The following is a 15035-nucleotide window of genomic DNA, read 5'->3' as shown; positions in this document are numbered from 1 at the left end:
GCAGCTTGGGTTACTACATCAGCATAGAGAGACACCTATGTCAGCAGGAGCCAAATTTATGTGAAGACACTTCCACAGTGCAGTTGACGCAAGGTAGCTTACGTTGACCTAACCGTGTGGTGTAGACCAGGCGTTACTCATTGAGGCCTGATTCTCATTCACACTTAAGTCCCTGTATACTGCTCTCACAGTGTAAAGCAGAATGGACAGGAGCAGGGATGAATTATGTGTACATATGTTTTAAGGCTCTTTATGGTGTTGGAGTGGTATAAAGGGTCCTTTATATACCTGAAAATCAGGCTTTGAGGGGCTTATTCATTGTTGCTCTCTGAACCCTTTATATTGATTCAATCAGGGTCTCAAACGAGCCAGATGTGCTCCGTCAGAGCTCTCCAGTGTAGAGGAGTCTCCAAAAGGCACAATCAGTGTAGCTGGCTCTATATCACCTCTTGCAGGATGGGTATGGTCAGGGTGTTTCTATGACTTGGCTATTCCCAGTTGCTGGAATGGCCCACTGGGGCTATTGGAAATCATCCTCTGTGTATAGAAATAATTTTTTTTAAGGGCCTATGTCATTATAACAACTTCCGCATGATGGAGCCACTTGTACTGACTTGCTCAGTATGTTCTGGTCTCAGTGGGCAAACAGTAAATACTGTCTGCCTACAATATTGCCTATGGATTCTTCATCCAATGTATTAAAAATGTTTCTTATTTAATTGTCTGGACAGGCGCATGTTAGCTATGTGTGCAATGTGTGCACTGCATATGTTTTAAAATTGGGTGCAATTCTTGTAAGTAATCTTACAATATGGTTAAGAAAGGACACCCAGTTATTACAAAAAGAAGGAAAATGTTTTTATCAACATCTGGAAATCAGCCCAAATCAGAAAGTAACAAACATCACAAAAGAAAATATATTAATGTTTTTAATAAATTCACAACCGTTTTTGTTGTTGTTTTAAAAGAGGCAGAATAAACTCAAGCCTGAGGCCATTTAGGTCATGAACTGCAATTGCAGATACAATATGGTGAGCAGCCAATATGCAGATTGCACTACCAGAGGTGAAAGATTCACTCTACAGAGTTTTCCCCTAGGAAACGTAATTTCCAGAGACAGAGATTGAGTCTCACTGACTCAGTGCCACTGAGTCTGCAAAGCAAATAGCAGGACAAGGGTTGATGTCATGGAGTTCAGCTGTGAATGAGTCTGCAGTGATGTGCTATGGACTATCATCAGTACGTGGTGCAGACTGCTTTTGTCTTGAGGCGCCTACCAGGGTTGGGAGGCAGAGGGGAAAACAGAAATGAAATATGTATACTGAGTCCCAGGTGAATATTAAATTAGAGACAGAGCAGTCTATGGATGTCAAAAAATGTTTTAGATGTTGACAATGTTTTGATGTGAATCCAAAGATTTTTCAAGGAGCCTGGCCAGGATTTTAAGACATGATTAGTGGTCTTGGATGTCCAACAAGAGACAGTTGAAAAGGGCCTAATTTTCAGAAAGTGGGTAATCAGCTTTTTCTGGAAACAAGGCCCCTCTAGGGATTTTCAAGCTGGGCACCCAAAATCACTAGTCATTTCTGAAAATCTTGGCCTGTGCATGCAAACTGGCTACGGGCATTACACATGTAAACAGACTGGTGAATAACATGACCTCCATTCAATCGTTTTAAATAATCTGCCTGTTTGGAAGTTCTCAGATCTAATTCTTCTCAAACTGAGTTATTAAATAACTTTCTTAATCAGCACATACACTGCTTTGTTCCCTGCCACTTGAGGCAAATCTGTATAAGCCACAGTTGGTTTTGGTTTTTATTGTTTTAAAAAGGTAGGTGCCAAGTGACTCTGCTGTGTTATTCTGTATTTTTCCACAACTGTGTTGCTTTATCAGATAACAAAATGGCCTAGTCTCTGTTAATGCTCAAAAGCTGCTTCATTCTCCTACTTTAAATCTATGTTTTTTAAAAGGAAATGAGACATATTATAGTTCAGATTGTGCAAGTAAGGGAACAGTCTCTTTACACTGAAAACACCTTGAACAAGGACTGTTTCTTCATCTATGTTCAGTACAGTGCAGAGCCTGCTGTTACTGCATAGCAAATACTGACAACAAGGACATGCAGAAAGGAAATGACTCTGAGACAGACCCCCACATTCATTTGTGGGTCCAGCTCTAGGACACAGGCCATTTTGCAAAAAAATGAAGGAGACCGTGGGCCTGATTCTCCACTCACACAAGTTTTACACTGGTGTAACTTCACGGCCTTCATTGGAGCTTCTACTGAGTTACACCAGTGTAAACGAGAAGAGAATCACGCTCTGCATATTGGGGATCTGAGTAAAGAAGACAGTTAATTATTATGTAATGTACAAGGCAGAGACTAGTTTTTTCTATTTTGAGCAATGGCCTTAAAACACTTTGTTCATTCATCAAGCACATTATGTTGTTCATCATCTGGAATACATGGAATGTACCTGGGGACAATGCTGCTCAACGGATTTTTTTTACAGTCAGTGCTACTTGTCTTACATTCAGCACCAGCATTTAACAAGTCTGAACTCCTATTATGTATTGTAAAGGAACAGCTGAGGTTTCTTTTAAGAATGATCCTTTAATCTACAGCATCTTGAATTTATCCTCAGTCTGTATTATTCTCATACAAAGGAATTTCAGACTCTTGATTTAGTCCTTGAACTAAACTCATCTGAAGCTGTTTACCTTCCTACCTTCCTGCTTGAGAACTCTGGGATCATCTGGTAATATGCACACATAATGTAACATATGGATATGGATGCTGATTTTCCATTATCTTATAGAGGGGCAGCATGCATCTTAGAACTACACTCATGGTGACATCTACCTGCCATTTTGACATCGACATCATTGTGCAATATGTGTGGTAACCTCTGTCTTTAGCTATTAATCTTTTCTGAGTTTGCACATGATTCTCTGCAGATAGGCAGGACTAAGTCCTTAGTGAGTTGTTTGTCTTTATGGTCCGTATTTTTTATTGGCTCTGCTTCTTTTAAATCCTAGAGCTATGCCCTGGATTCCTACACAAAATCACTGCAGGGGATCTCCATGGAGGATGGATGGGGATAAAATCTATTTTCCAGAACAGTAAGAGGAGTCTCAAAACAGCCACTCTGCAACCATTACCTCAATCCACATGTGTAGTAGTGGCTGCTGCCATTTTATTACCTCTGTGCATGAGAGGTGGGGTTAGACAGTAAATCTGTATAGTCATGAATCCTCCATCCAGGCTGACAGTCCTCTCCTGACTTGCATTAACTATAAACCTCACTGCTGCCCAGCCCAAGAGAGCCACAATGGAACACTCTTGTGTAGGAAGCAGTGGGTGCAGAATTCCCCTTACTGCTCCTCCAAAGCAGCTGACTCACAGACGTTCTGCTGTGCTTAGTGTCTGTAGTCTCCACAGAGGAGGAGAAAGGAAAAAATGACATTTTTGTGACTCACGTGATGAGTTCCTTCTTGAGATCTCTTGGATGGAGCTTGGGTTTTGGACTCGGTATGGAGACATCTCCTGGATACTTTTTTTCCTCCGGGTTTTCTGGGGAGCTCAATGGATCTTTCTGAAATATCAGATAAGAATGTCACAAAGGGTTTTCTCTCTTCCCTGTCTTTCTTATATTCATCTAATCTTTTGTTTGTGTGTGTGTGGGGAGGGTGGGGGGGACAACACCTCTTGAAGAACATACAGGCAAAATTATCTCAGCTTTCAGCAGTGATGGAGATGTGGTAAAAGATTAATGCACCATATTTTGAGACATTGAGGGATAGATGTTTTACCATCTGCAATGATTTATTTGTAAAATAATTCGTAGAGGTCTGGAAGCCACACAGGTCTTGAAGCTGTATCCTAGGTAAACAGGGTTTATATTTGGAAAATGATAATGCTAATGAAATAAAAATCCATAGAGAAAAGAAGGGGGAAAATACAGCCCTTGGCCAGAAAGTTATTGAATATTTTTAGTTACAGAACCTATAGTTTTGGAAGGGGGGATTACTCTGGTTTTCTTCTGCAAGTAAGTCACTGTGCTACTGTATGCTGTACAAATAAATATGATTTGTACCATAAACAAATAAATCATTAAGCTGCAGTCTAGGAGATGTAAATTCAAACTCCCTAAGAGTGTGGCATGAGATGATCTTTTAATCTTATCCAAATACTAGATTTTATGAAAAAAATCAAAAATTCTCTTTGAAATTTTCTTGCAGAACCATAGGAATGGGTCTTCAATTCTAACCCGGCCTGTTCAGTTGTAGATAAAAATTTAAATGTTACCATCTGTTGTTTTGCTCTTTAATAGATATTATGGAGACATAGTAGTCACTCCATTGAAAAGACATTTTGGAAACCTGAAATACTGAATATTACAGTTTCACTTTTTGAAGACTTCTCCTTTTAGAATGTCATTGCTTCAAAATGGCTTGGTCTAGAAAGTTCAAGATTGTTTTGTCCTCACTGAGGACTAGTGGCTTTGAATTTTTTTGGAAGGTTAAGTGGTTCATTTTGGAAAGATTCATTATGAATATGTGAACCTTGAGAAGTCTCCAGAGTCCCTGGCAGAACTATAAAGTCTGTAGGATTCCCTGCTGGGATTCATGACAGTTTATAAACTCCACTGGAGCAAGGAGACCCAGATAAGTAGGCTTTGCAGAAAAGGCTTAATAGGACCAGAGATTGCTGCCTATGGTTGGGACAAGAAACACTTTGGTCCTGCAAAGCTCCCAGACCTAGTACTGTAGTTGCTTCTGGCCTTGTACAGTTCAGAAGCTCTCCAGGACCAGGGCTGGGGAACTGTGGCGCTCAGAGGATCTCCAGGACTGGAGAGAACCACAGGGATAGGGACTTCTGTTGAGCTGATAAGCACAGAGCGAAGAGAGCAGCAGAAACTGAATGTGAATGTGGACTGCAAATGGAGCTTCCGCAGGGGTGCTGGAACAATTTGTATAATGGGGGTGCTGAGAGCCATTGAACCAAACTGTAAACCCTGTAATTAATGGAAACCACTTCAAACCAGGTGGTGCGGTTGCACCTCAGCACCTCTGTTCCAGCACCTATGAGCTTCTGCCTAGTGGGGGTGTTGCTTCTGATAAAGCTACCATATGCTCGCCAGTTCTGGCAGCTCACCTATGCCAGTCTGTAGCTGGTTCCTGTACATCACTTCCTTCTGCTTTCAGGTGTTGGCTATTTATTGCCTACTATAACACATATAAACCTTGTCATATTATTGATACATCAATTACTGCTAATTTTTGCAACTGCATTTGTGAGGTTAGATTGTTTGGGAATCATCTCATATGCTACTATAACTAACATAGACAGTACAAATATTTGCTTCATTTTTTTTCTACACATTTTTTTCATGGTAATTATTAATACTTTTAAATGCCCGAAATTCAACTTAAATTTTACGCTTTAGGAATTTTGTTTTTAAAGGAAAATTTCAGATAAAGACAACCTTAAATGATCCAAAAGGTATAATTATCTATTAATTCACTTTAATTTTAATTAACATAATATAAATATTTATTCATTTAAAACATTATTAAAAAGTAAATATAAAAACCTAAACCCGCGAAAGTAAGTACAATTTTGAGTTAATGTTAAAAAGCAGCATTTGAAAATCAGGAAATTTAAAAAACGTTGTTCAAAAGCCTAAATATCAGAGTTTTGCCATCGATTTCAAAGGGGTCAGAATTTCTCTCATCAACTTGATCTCTGCCCTTTACTCTGATCACCCTTCCGTGTGTACTTTTCAAGTGCTAACTGTTGAGCCCTATTATCAGAGAGGAACCTCAGCACTATAACTGCCTATGAAGAGCAAATCCATCATTAATCAGAAACTAGAGACTGGTACCTCCCTGCACCTTGCAGCATGGGCCAGAGACCACAAAAAACCTCACAAGCAGGCTTAATGTCCCCATTTACCTACTCCAGATTCTTTTGATATCCTCTATGTGAGTCAGCCACTAGAAGGCTGCCTTTTATGTGTGTTTTATGTTGCCCTCTAGTGACTGACTCACATAGAGGATAAGGAACCTGTTAATGCTTCCATCAAAGGGATTTGTTTGTGTGTGTGTATGTGAGAGAGATTGAGAGATCGAGAGATACACCCAGTAAGTGTCTCTTGTGTGCAGCACATACATTCATTAGATAGGGTTGCTTGCAAGTTACAGAGGGCCCCACTGAGCTGCTTGGGACCCTAAGCAATTGCTTAGTCCACTTATGCCTAGTGCTGGCTCTGGTTTGAATGTTTTGACTTTCATACATTTGGGTTTTTTAAATGTTAACTGTGAATTCCCTGCATTGCAATAATCTAATAATACTCTTTTATATTAGGAGGTACTTTCTTACAATCTTAATTCCACTGTAAATAAACTTTTTGTCTGAGATTCTTTGCAAAAGACAGACGTTTTAAGGGAAGCACATAGCATGAAAAAGGTGCTAATTAAGATTAAGGGGATAATAAAGAATCTGTCTTTTTCCTGTTGGTATTCTCTAGTATATTTCTGAAGGACAGAGACAAACATTTAAACCAATAATTTCCCTAATAGTTTGGGGGATATTGTTATTATTCACGCAGCATGAAATTCTGGGGGCTGGGGAAGTTAAAAATTGCAGTAGTAACTAGAAGGGAGGCAAAGGGGCCATGCAGAAAGACACTGAAGTTCCTTGCATGCCAGGGGAGGCTGGAGGAGGCAAACTGGGCTATGTTCATGGCCAGCTGGTCCCTGACCATGCAGATCCACTGGCAATAAACACATGTATGAGCTGTCCATTGGCCCCTGAGTAGCTAGTCCTTCTCATGCCCTTCATTACCAGCTGCAAGCTACTACTGCAAGTTGAGGCAGAGAATTCTTTCCTTGGCTTCACAAACGTAGGGCTGAGCACGTAGACCAGGTACCTGGGCTGTGCATTCCTCTAGTAGATTTCATATTTACTGTGTGACATAAATGCTTTATAGAATGGGTCAAAGAAACTCCCCCCCCCCCCCCCATCTACTCTTTTTTTCACTTATGGTAAAAGAGAATGGGTGGATACTTATCTCAGCTAATTAAGCGCAAAGTACAGTTTCCAGACAGCGGAGTTCGGATGAAATGTTAGAATTCTAAAGCATATTAGATTAAAAAAAATCAGAACCAGGGGTACATTTTCTACAAAGAGTGTGTGTGTGTATTCACGCGCGGGCACAAAAGAAAGCAAGCGAGCAATGAAATGCCATTAATGTGCAGATGGAAGTTTATATTGATTTCAGCAAAGACCAGAACATAATGGTAACATGAATAACAGATAATAGCATCTGGCACTTTTAAACATTTTTAAGCCCTGAAATCTTTGGAGAACTGACAGTTGAACTAAACTGACAGCTCTGGTTATTTCGCGGTGCTTTCCTTTTTAGAGAGATGTTGAGCTTTTTCCAAATTCAGAATTTTTTTTTTTTTAGGGGGCATCTGGACAGGCTATTTCACTAAGTGAGAGAGAGACAATATTTTCTGGAAATTACCACCAAAATTAAGCAACTGTTGTGCATATGAACCAGATAACAATGAATTAGAAATAGATATTATCATTCATTTGCCTTGCATGGGGATAACTGCCAGGCTTCTACTTGCAAAACAGAGCCATTGGTCCTGAGACTGCTGGACATGTCAATGTTCTCTGGGAGCAGAAGTGGTCAGAACAGAGGTCTTGGGCCAGATTCCTGATTAGGGACAAATTGCAGACAATTGCAGGGGTGCAAAGATGGCTTTATGCTCAACTTTGTGGCCTCCTCAGTGATGTCACTGATGCTGATGATGCTGTGCCTGGGGCCAGTACCCACACCACAATTGGCCAAAACTGTAGTACGGGAACAGCGTGGCATAGGGGTGTTCTACCTGTGCCCTCTTTCCTCTAGCCATAATCCCTTTTCTACGCTACACTGGCAGCAGGGAGGAAGAGTGGCATGAGAGCTCTTTGCCAGGTCTGCAATACCAGTGGATTCCCTGGCAGCAGGATAATTTTCTCAAGGCTGGATATACCTGCTGGCAGTGCAGCACAAAGGGGCCATATTGCAGGGAAGAATCTGGTCCTCTTACTCACTACATAATTTAAGCCACTCTCCAGCCACTGTCTGTCTTTTCTCAATAAAAATTGTTATTCCAGATGCTTAACCCTGGGTTACAGATCAGCACCAGCACAGTGGGGATCACAGCACTTAGCTCTCCAGGACACGAAACCTACCATACGACCACCAAACACCTGGCAGCCTGTCTTGTGGAGTCTCGTCATGGCAACTGCCTGTACCCATCCTGAGAGTTTTCTATTCAAATGGGATGGCCATACATTTGACCCTGAACTAAAACTCCAGATCTGAACTATGGGGAACTTTGGGGCTGGAACAGAACTCTGCAACTCAGGCCCATCTCTGTCCATTACCAAGATTCCATTTAGTTAGCTGCCTATGCATATTCTTCACCATGATAACAAATCCAACCAAACCTTCTCTGCACCCTATTCTGGCAGTGAAGTTCAAGAGAAACATGCAGCCAAAAAAAGAAATAAGAAAACCAAAGGACACTATGCTGCCAACAGTCAATAAAAAAAATACATGAAAGGGGCAAAACAAAGACACATAAAGCAAGAAAATTATCAGCACTGGACACGACAGTTACCATATGACCACCTAACACCTGGCAGCCTGTCTTGTGGAGTCTCATCATGGCAGCTGCCTATACCCATCGTGAGAGTTAGTTTTGGGTGATTTATTTAGGTGAGGCTGTTTACTTCCATTGATATTCCCTAATTCCAGCGATATATTGGGGAATGGGCATTTCTGGAATTTTAATCTCAGACTGCTATCTGGATCTTTGGACCCTGCAAGACTTGCAATAGGCTGATGTGAGCAATGCACACCTGAAATGTGTCAGAGAAACACATTTAACACTTTGTCCCAGTGAAAAATTATTGTAGGATTTCATGCCTGTATTTACACATACCCAAACATAGAGATGTCTGGAATGCACAAAATAATAAAGTTGCTTGGAAGAATTATATTGCACTTCAAAATTATAAGGTTACTTTGACATTTTAAAAAAGACCAAAAATATACTACAGTTAGGTCATGACCCTCCAGCCACTGGAGAGTAGGGATATATTTTCAAAAATGGGTTCTAATTTTGGATGCCTTAGGTTACGCAGGTTGAGAGCCTTTCCAGTTAAAATGAACAGCTGCTTTACAAGTGCCCAACAGTTCTAAAAGTAAGGCCTTAGGGCCAAGATTTTCAAAAGTGACTAATGATTTTATGTGCTCTATTTGAGACATTAAAATTGGCCTGATCTTCACAAACTGCTGAGCACCCACATTCTGCAAATCAGTCTTCGTTAAGATGTATCAAATTGGGTACTCCAAATCAGTCATCACGTTTGAATATTGAGTCCATGATGTCTCACGCTGGGCATTGAAGCACCCAAGATTAGAGGTCACTTTTGAAACAGAGGGGTTTAGTGTCAGTTCTTCAACTGCTCTAACTGAAAAACTGAAAAGATACCTCTTTCTCTTCCTCTTTCCTGCCAGGTGTCTTGCTATAGTTGATTGGTGTATCCCAGCCCTCCTGTTCACAGAGAGCCTGGTAGAAGGCCGCATTTACCAGAAAGCTGCTTGTTTTGAAGGGAGAAGAGGAAGGAGTAGGAAGTGCTGCGTTGGAAGAAGTTAGAGGCATAGCCTTGTCCTGGTTTCGGTTCTTTTTCATGCTCAAATCCAGAGTGCCATTTTCATCCACTTCTATTTCAGCTCCCTGATATATAACAGGAAATAGAGAAATGTTTAGACAATGCACAGTTTGAGGCTGCAACATAGCCATGTGGTGCTTTTAACGGATAATTGTAAATGCACTCTTTTATTTAAATTTATCTGAGTCTAAAACCAGCTTTTGGATTTACATCAGTTAATGTTTAATTCTTAGGCAGACTTAAGTGTAACCTCAGTAATGCTCTCCAGGCTCCTGAGCTTAAACACAGTAAGTAGCATTTAAATAAGATGCTTCTAAAATGTAAACTATACATGCTAAATCTGAGTTTATTTAAAAAAAGTTTAGCTTTAAATCTTCTTGATCTTTTTACTCTTAGAGAGAACTATGACCCCCATTCACAGTTAAAAGCATTAATTCCGCTTAGTTCATCAACAGCATTATTATTACATTTCCACCCTCTCCTCCCTCATGCCCCGGAAATATTACAACATCTGTAACATGGGGGGCGGAAATGTGCTAAAACAGATGAAGAATTTTTCCCTGGTGTTTCATACATCACTGAAAATAACATATTGCCTTTATCAGAATTTGACTTGGAAAGCACCTTTAAAAATATTTAGTACAAAACAAGTGCCAGATTGTGCCATTAAAGCACAGACCTGCAATGGGAGCAGGGTAGAGCCACACCAGCATAGGGAGAGCTCCAGGAGGCACCATGTACGATTCCTCTCAGAGATCTCCATGCAGCATACACTATCCTCTTCAATGGGCTAGTTCTGTTGGCTGGTACGTGTGCTTATGCTATGGTAGGCCTCATCCTTGCCCCTCCCTCTCTCCTTGTGTCATCTTGAGCCCTGGTAGCAGTGGCTGCTACTGCCTCTCTTATGAACACAGGGAAGGGAAAGCTCCTTGCTCCCTCCCCTTCTCCTTCCACAAGCTGACCATAAAAGCGGAATATAAGACAGAATTCTTGGTCTGGCAATTGTATCCTTAAAGTGGGATGCAGTAGCAGGGGCTACGAATATACATCCCATATACTATATAATTTGGGCAGGGCTGCCCTCGGTTTTGTCAGTATTTGAAGTAACAATCCAGCTCTCCCCCTGCCTGTTGGGTTTCCTCACCTCTGAAAACAAACCACCCACACACCTGGCCTGTCTATAACCTCATTTAAGAAATTGCAAACCATCTTCCTGTCACTTGTTTGTGGGGTTTCCACTGTCTTGGGGGATCCCCATAGTCTCTGCATGGACAGAAAAGCCATGAGGTGGCGCCAAAGGGCAGGTCTCAAATCAAGAAGCAACATTATATGTGTGTGTGGATGGGGGCCAATTAGAAGAGTCACCTTCTGCCACAGCTCACAGTTATTAGTCATATGGGACCATGGAAGGAGAATCTGGTTTCAGGCTGTGAGTATGTATGGCTTTCTGGCCTCTGGAAGAGCAGAGATCTGTGTAGTCTTATTGCTTAGATTGTCCAGTCTTAACAGGCTAACACTGGCTTTAGGGTTATGGGCTAACATCAGAGTAAAGATGACTTATCACGCAGTAAGTACAAAGATGTCTGCAGTTAACACTATATGTTCTCATTGTTATTGTTTTATTATTTGTATTGCAGAAGGGCCCAGAAGCCCCAGTTAGGGCTTGGGGCCCAAATGTGCTAGGTACTGTATAACCATAGTATAACCATAGTAAGAGACAGTGACTTCGTCAAAGAGCTTACAATCCAATACAATGGAATGGGGAGTTCTGCTTCAGTGTTGATGGTATGATAGGCCACCCTGGCTGGACTCAGATGGGGCACAGGCACCCTCCAGGTAGCCATGTACTAAACCTTCAGTGGCACCATTTTCAAAGATAAAATGAAATCACAATGCCCATTTAACCATAGAGTGACTTCCACATTGTGATCCACTTCAAATCATGGTACCAGCAGCAGTAATGTCATTTTACTGAAGGAGGCCAAATAGCTGGTAAGATAATTAGCAGCTTCCTGCTCTTTATAAGCCTTTAAAGACCATCCAAAAATTCAGTGTTAGTGTTGCCCATCTATACTTTTTTCAGCAAAGGAAAGCAGTTTCTTCAAGCGAATTTGTTGGCAGGCTGCGAATGCAGATGGTAGCCAGTGATCCAGGCCTACATTTTCAAAAGTCATGGGCGATTTGGGGTGGGTCAATTTTTGGGTGCCCAGCTTGAGACACCTTAAAGGGAACCAATCTTCAGAACTTTTGAAAATCAGGCTTCTGTAAGGTGCCTCAAGTTGGGCACCTGAGACCAAAACATACGAAGTCACTAGGCATCTCTGGAAATGAAGAACTTAATAATCAACTCTTGCTATGGGGGCCTCACTTCATTGATCAGCCAAAAACCTAAGAGAGAAGCACTAGCTTAGTTCCAAGGACTACTAGGTTAGCTGTTTGTGCACAATTTAGAAACTCAAAGGCACCTCTTGCATTTGTTTCTCTTGCAGGACAAAGTTCAAATTTTCAATCACTCAGCTTAAAGAGAGCTATGCATTATTATATTTATAGGAAGTAAATACACTTCTAATATGTTCATACTAAGATGCTTTGGTTATATCTTTCTGCCCCTTTTTAGTAAATAGTTTAATCTCCTGTGATAGTTTTAAGCCCTGAATTTGACAGTACAGCTTATCCTGGATAATAACTTAGTAACCACAACATCTTATGCCATCTGTATAATATCAAATACATTTTTATACCAGCATTAATAAACCTTAGTTACAAAAATCCAAGATATTAACTATATCACTGCCAAGTACATTCTCCAGGATCTGACAATATAGCTTTGCCATGATTGCCCCAGCGTTTTTTGGCTTCACAGTTGATATGTAACTATAGCAATGAAACAGAGCTACAGTAATCAAGTTTAATGACCAATGTAAAGTAAAATGCTAAATATTGTAGTTGGTGACATTTTTCATAATAAAAAAACTTGAGTTAAGTCTGCACAACCAACATTCACATAAAATTCCAGACCTCTGTGACAGATGGCTTAGGAGGAGAAGCCATGTGACTGGGCTGCAGCACTTTTATAGAGCAAAAAACCATAAATAGTGCAGATTCTCTGTCACTGACAAAATATCAACTACTCTGAAGGCGACAACAACAAAAAATTGAACAAAAAGAGTCATAGTCCTCCCAAATTAAATTGCAGATTGCAAAATGTCAGGAAATATATATCATCACTGGAAATAGGGCATCATTCGCTGCACCAATGAGGTTTGATTGATGGGGAGAACATTTACTGATGTGGCTAGTAAGAGATTTTCCAGTGCTTTTCCAAAATTCACACAGAAGTTGGGTTGTGCAACACGCACCAAATTCCAACCAGAAGAAGCATGGATTATATGCTTTTGTGAAGCAGTGTACAGATGGGGTTTAAGCGAGCTCACAGATGCACAAACAATTAAATATAGTAATGGAAAAATATTCCCTTTTGCTCATAGTCGGATGGATCACAAATTTACAGCATGGCTTTTTATTCTGAACACTCTGCTGCATTCATTGCAAACTCCAAATGGTGAGGAAAAAAAGATGGTCACAGCGACTGTTCCAATTTTCTTTTCTATTCTCATCCTACCTTCCTCTGAATATCTCTCTTTTACTTATTTTCCCAGTATTATTTTAAAGGGGAATTAACAAGACAAAAATGCCAGAAGTTTTTGTTAGACTACAGCTATGAAATAAAAATAGAAGGAACATATATTTGACTTGTAATATTTGGTTCCCCTTCTAAGAGCAGTTTTGACTTCAGTAAAGACCCAATTTAGGGCCTATTGAAATTAATGAGGGCCAGAGCAGGCCTATTTGGTTTCACACCATGACACCTTTCAGATAAGTCTACCATAGCAATGTAAAATGTACAAGTTCTTAGCTTAAAAACTGAAGTATATAAACTACAGAAGTATAAAATATGACTGGCCAATGAAGGCTCACGTGCCTGATTCTTCCCTATATTAAATCAGTAAAGGGCCTGAGTCTGATCTCATTTATGCTGATGTAAACCAGGAAAAAATTCTATGAAGACAATAACCAGTGCAAAAGCAATGTGAGAACAGAACCATAGGAATGGCATTCAAGCTACTCCTGATTTACTCCAATGTCAATGAGAGTGTAATCACCCACACAGGTCTGAAAAGTAGCTGGAAAAAGGAGTTTAGAATGAAAAATGAGAGAAAAATGACTAAAACATATTTCCCTTCTAGGACCTGTACAGTGAAACAGATACAGCAGAAGTGCCACACTAATATAAATACCACAAAAATTGTACACAAAAATTGCTAGCCACTTCACAGCAAAGATTTAATCGCTCAAATTAATAGCTGAGCTTTGTCATGAGGTCTCACAATATGACTTCTTTATTTTCTAAAATATACTACAGAACATTTCCTAGTACACTATGAAGTACTGACATTAACCATTAAAACTGAACTACATTAATCTACTAAATGAACAAGGTATGGCTCACGTGTAATGGATTTATCCCTTGCTTTTGTGTTTGTTGGCTCATTTGGTAACTCAGAAGATTTAATATTCTGCAATGTCTCTAAAGTAACAATTCCAAGTTAAACCTTAACCCTACAGTTTGTTCAGCGTGGTGAATCATTGTGTCCACATGATTCTCATTGCAGAACTGGTGTCCTAGGGAGATTCTACTGTAACATGTAGGGCTTTCTATCTGTTCTTTGATTGTCCAGAGAAAGAAAAACACCTGCTATTTTGTGTTCCCGCTGTGCAATAGATGCACTTGAAAAGCTCAGTCTGGTTATTACTATTCTAAAATAGTCTTCATTTTCAATATAAGAAATATCTCTGGAATCAGTAATCTCTATATAACCCCAATGAATTCTTTAAGTGCGCACACTATATTACTCTTTGAATGGACGTGAGTCCTAATATGCCTCCATTCAAGGCATTATGCTGGGGGGAAAGGGTTGCTAACAATTATTTTAAAAAATTAAGCACTTGGATCCTGATTCTGCAAAGACTTACACCCATGCTTAACTTTAAGCATGCAAGTTCTTCCATAGAAGTATTCTGGAATACTCAGATGCTGAAAGTTAAGCATGGGTGTAAGTGTTTGCAAGATCAGGATCTTATGCTACCCTTGACACAGTTTGACACACACACAAAAAGACACAGTCCCTGCCCCAAGCAACTTGCAAACTAAAGAAAGAAAGAGAAGAACACTGCAATGATACAATATCTGCAGTAGTGTAATAATGCAACAGCTAGAGCTATTCAGTG

At 40.2% G+C, this 15035-nt stretch overlaps 1 protein-coding gene across 4 annotated transcripts in view; it reads right to left on the bottom strand.

The window, feature by feature from the left end:
- Positions 1-15035, bottom strand: part of ST18 (ST18 C2H2C-type zinc finger transcription factor) — a 51461-nt gene that overhangs the window by 16636 nt on the left and 19790 nt on the right. For 2 of the 4 annotated variants that reach the window (XM_077809009.1, XM_077809011.1), the window contains 2 exons: positions 9566-9811; positions 3485-3600 (listed from right to left, as the gene is read on the bottom strand). In XM_077809009.1, the coding sequence (XP_077665135.1) occupies positions 3485-3600; positions 9566-9811 (362 nt within the window). The remainder of the gene's footprint in view (positions 1-3484; positions 3601-9565; positions 9812-15035) is intronic. The other 2 variants (XM_077809012.1, XM_077809013.1) reach the window with 1 other exon arrangement.

This window comes from Eretmochelys imbricata, chromosome 2 (genome assembly GCF_965152235.1).
Source record: "Eretmochelys imbricata isolate rEreImb1 chromosome 2, rEreImb1.hap1, whole genome shotgun sequence".
Lineage (NCBI taxonomy): Eukaryota > Metazoa > Chordata > Testudines > Cheloniidae > Eretmochelys > Eretmochelys imbricata.
This window is presented reverse-complemented; position numbering and strand designations above follow the sequence as displayed.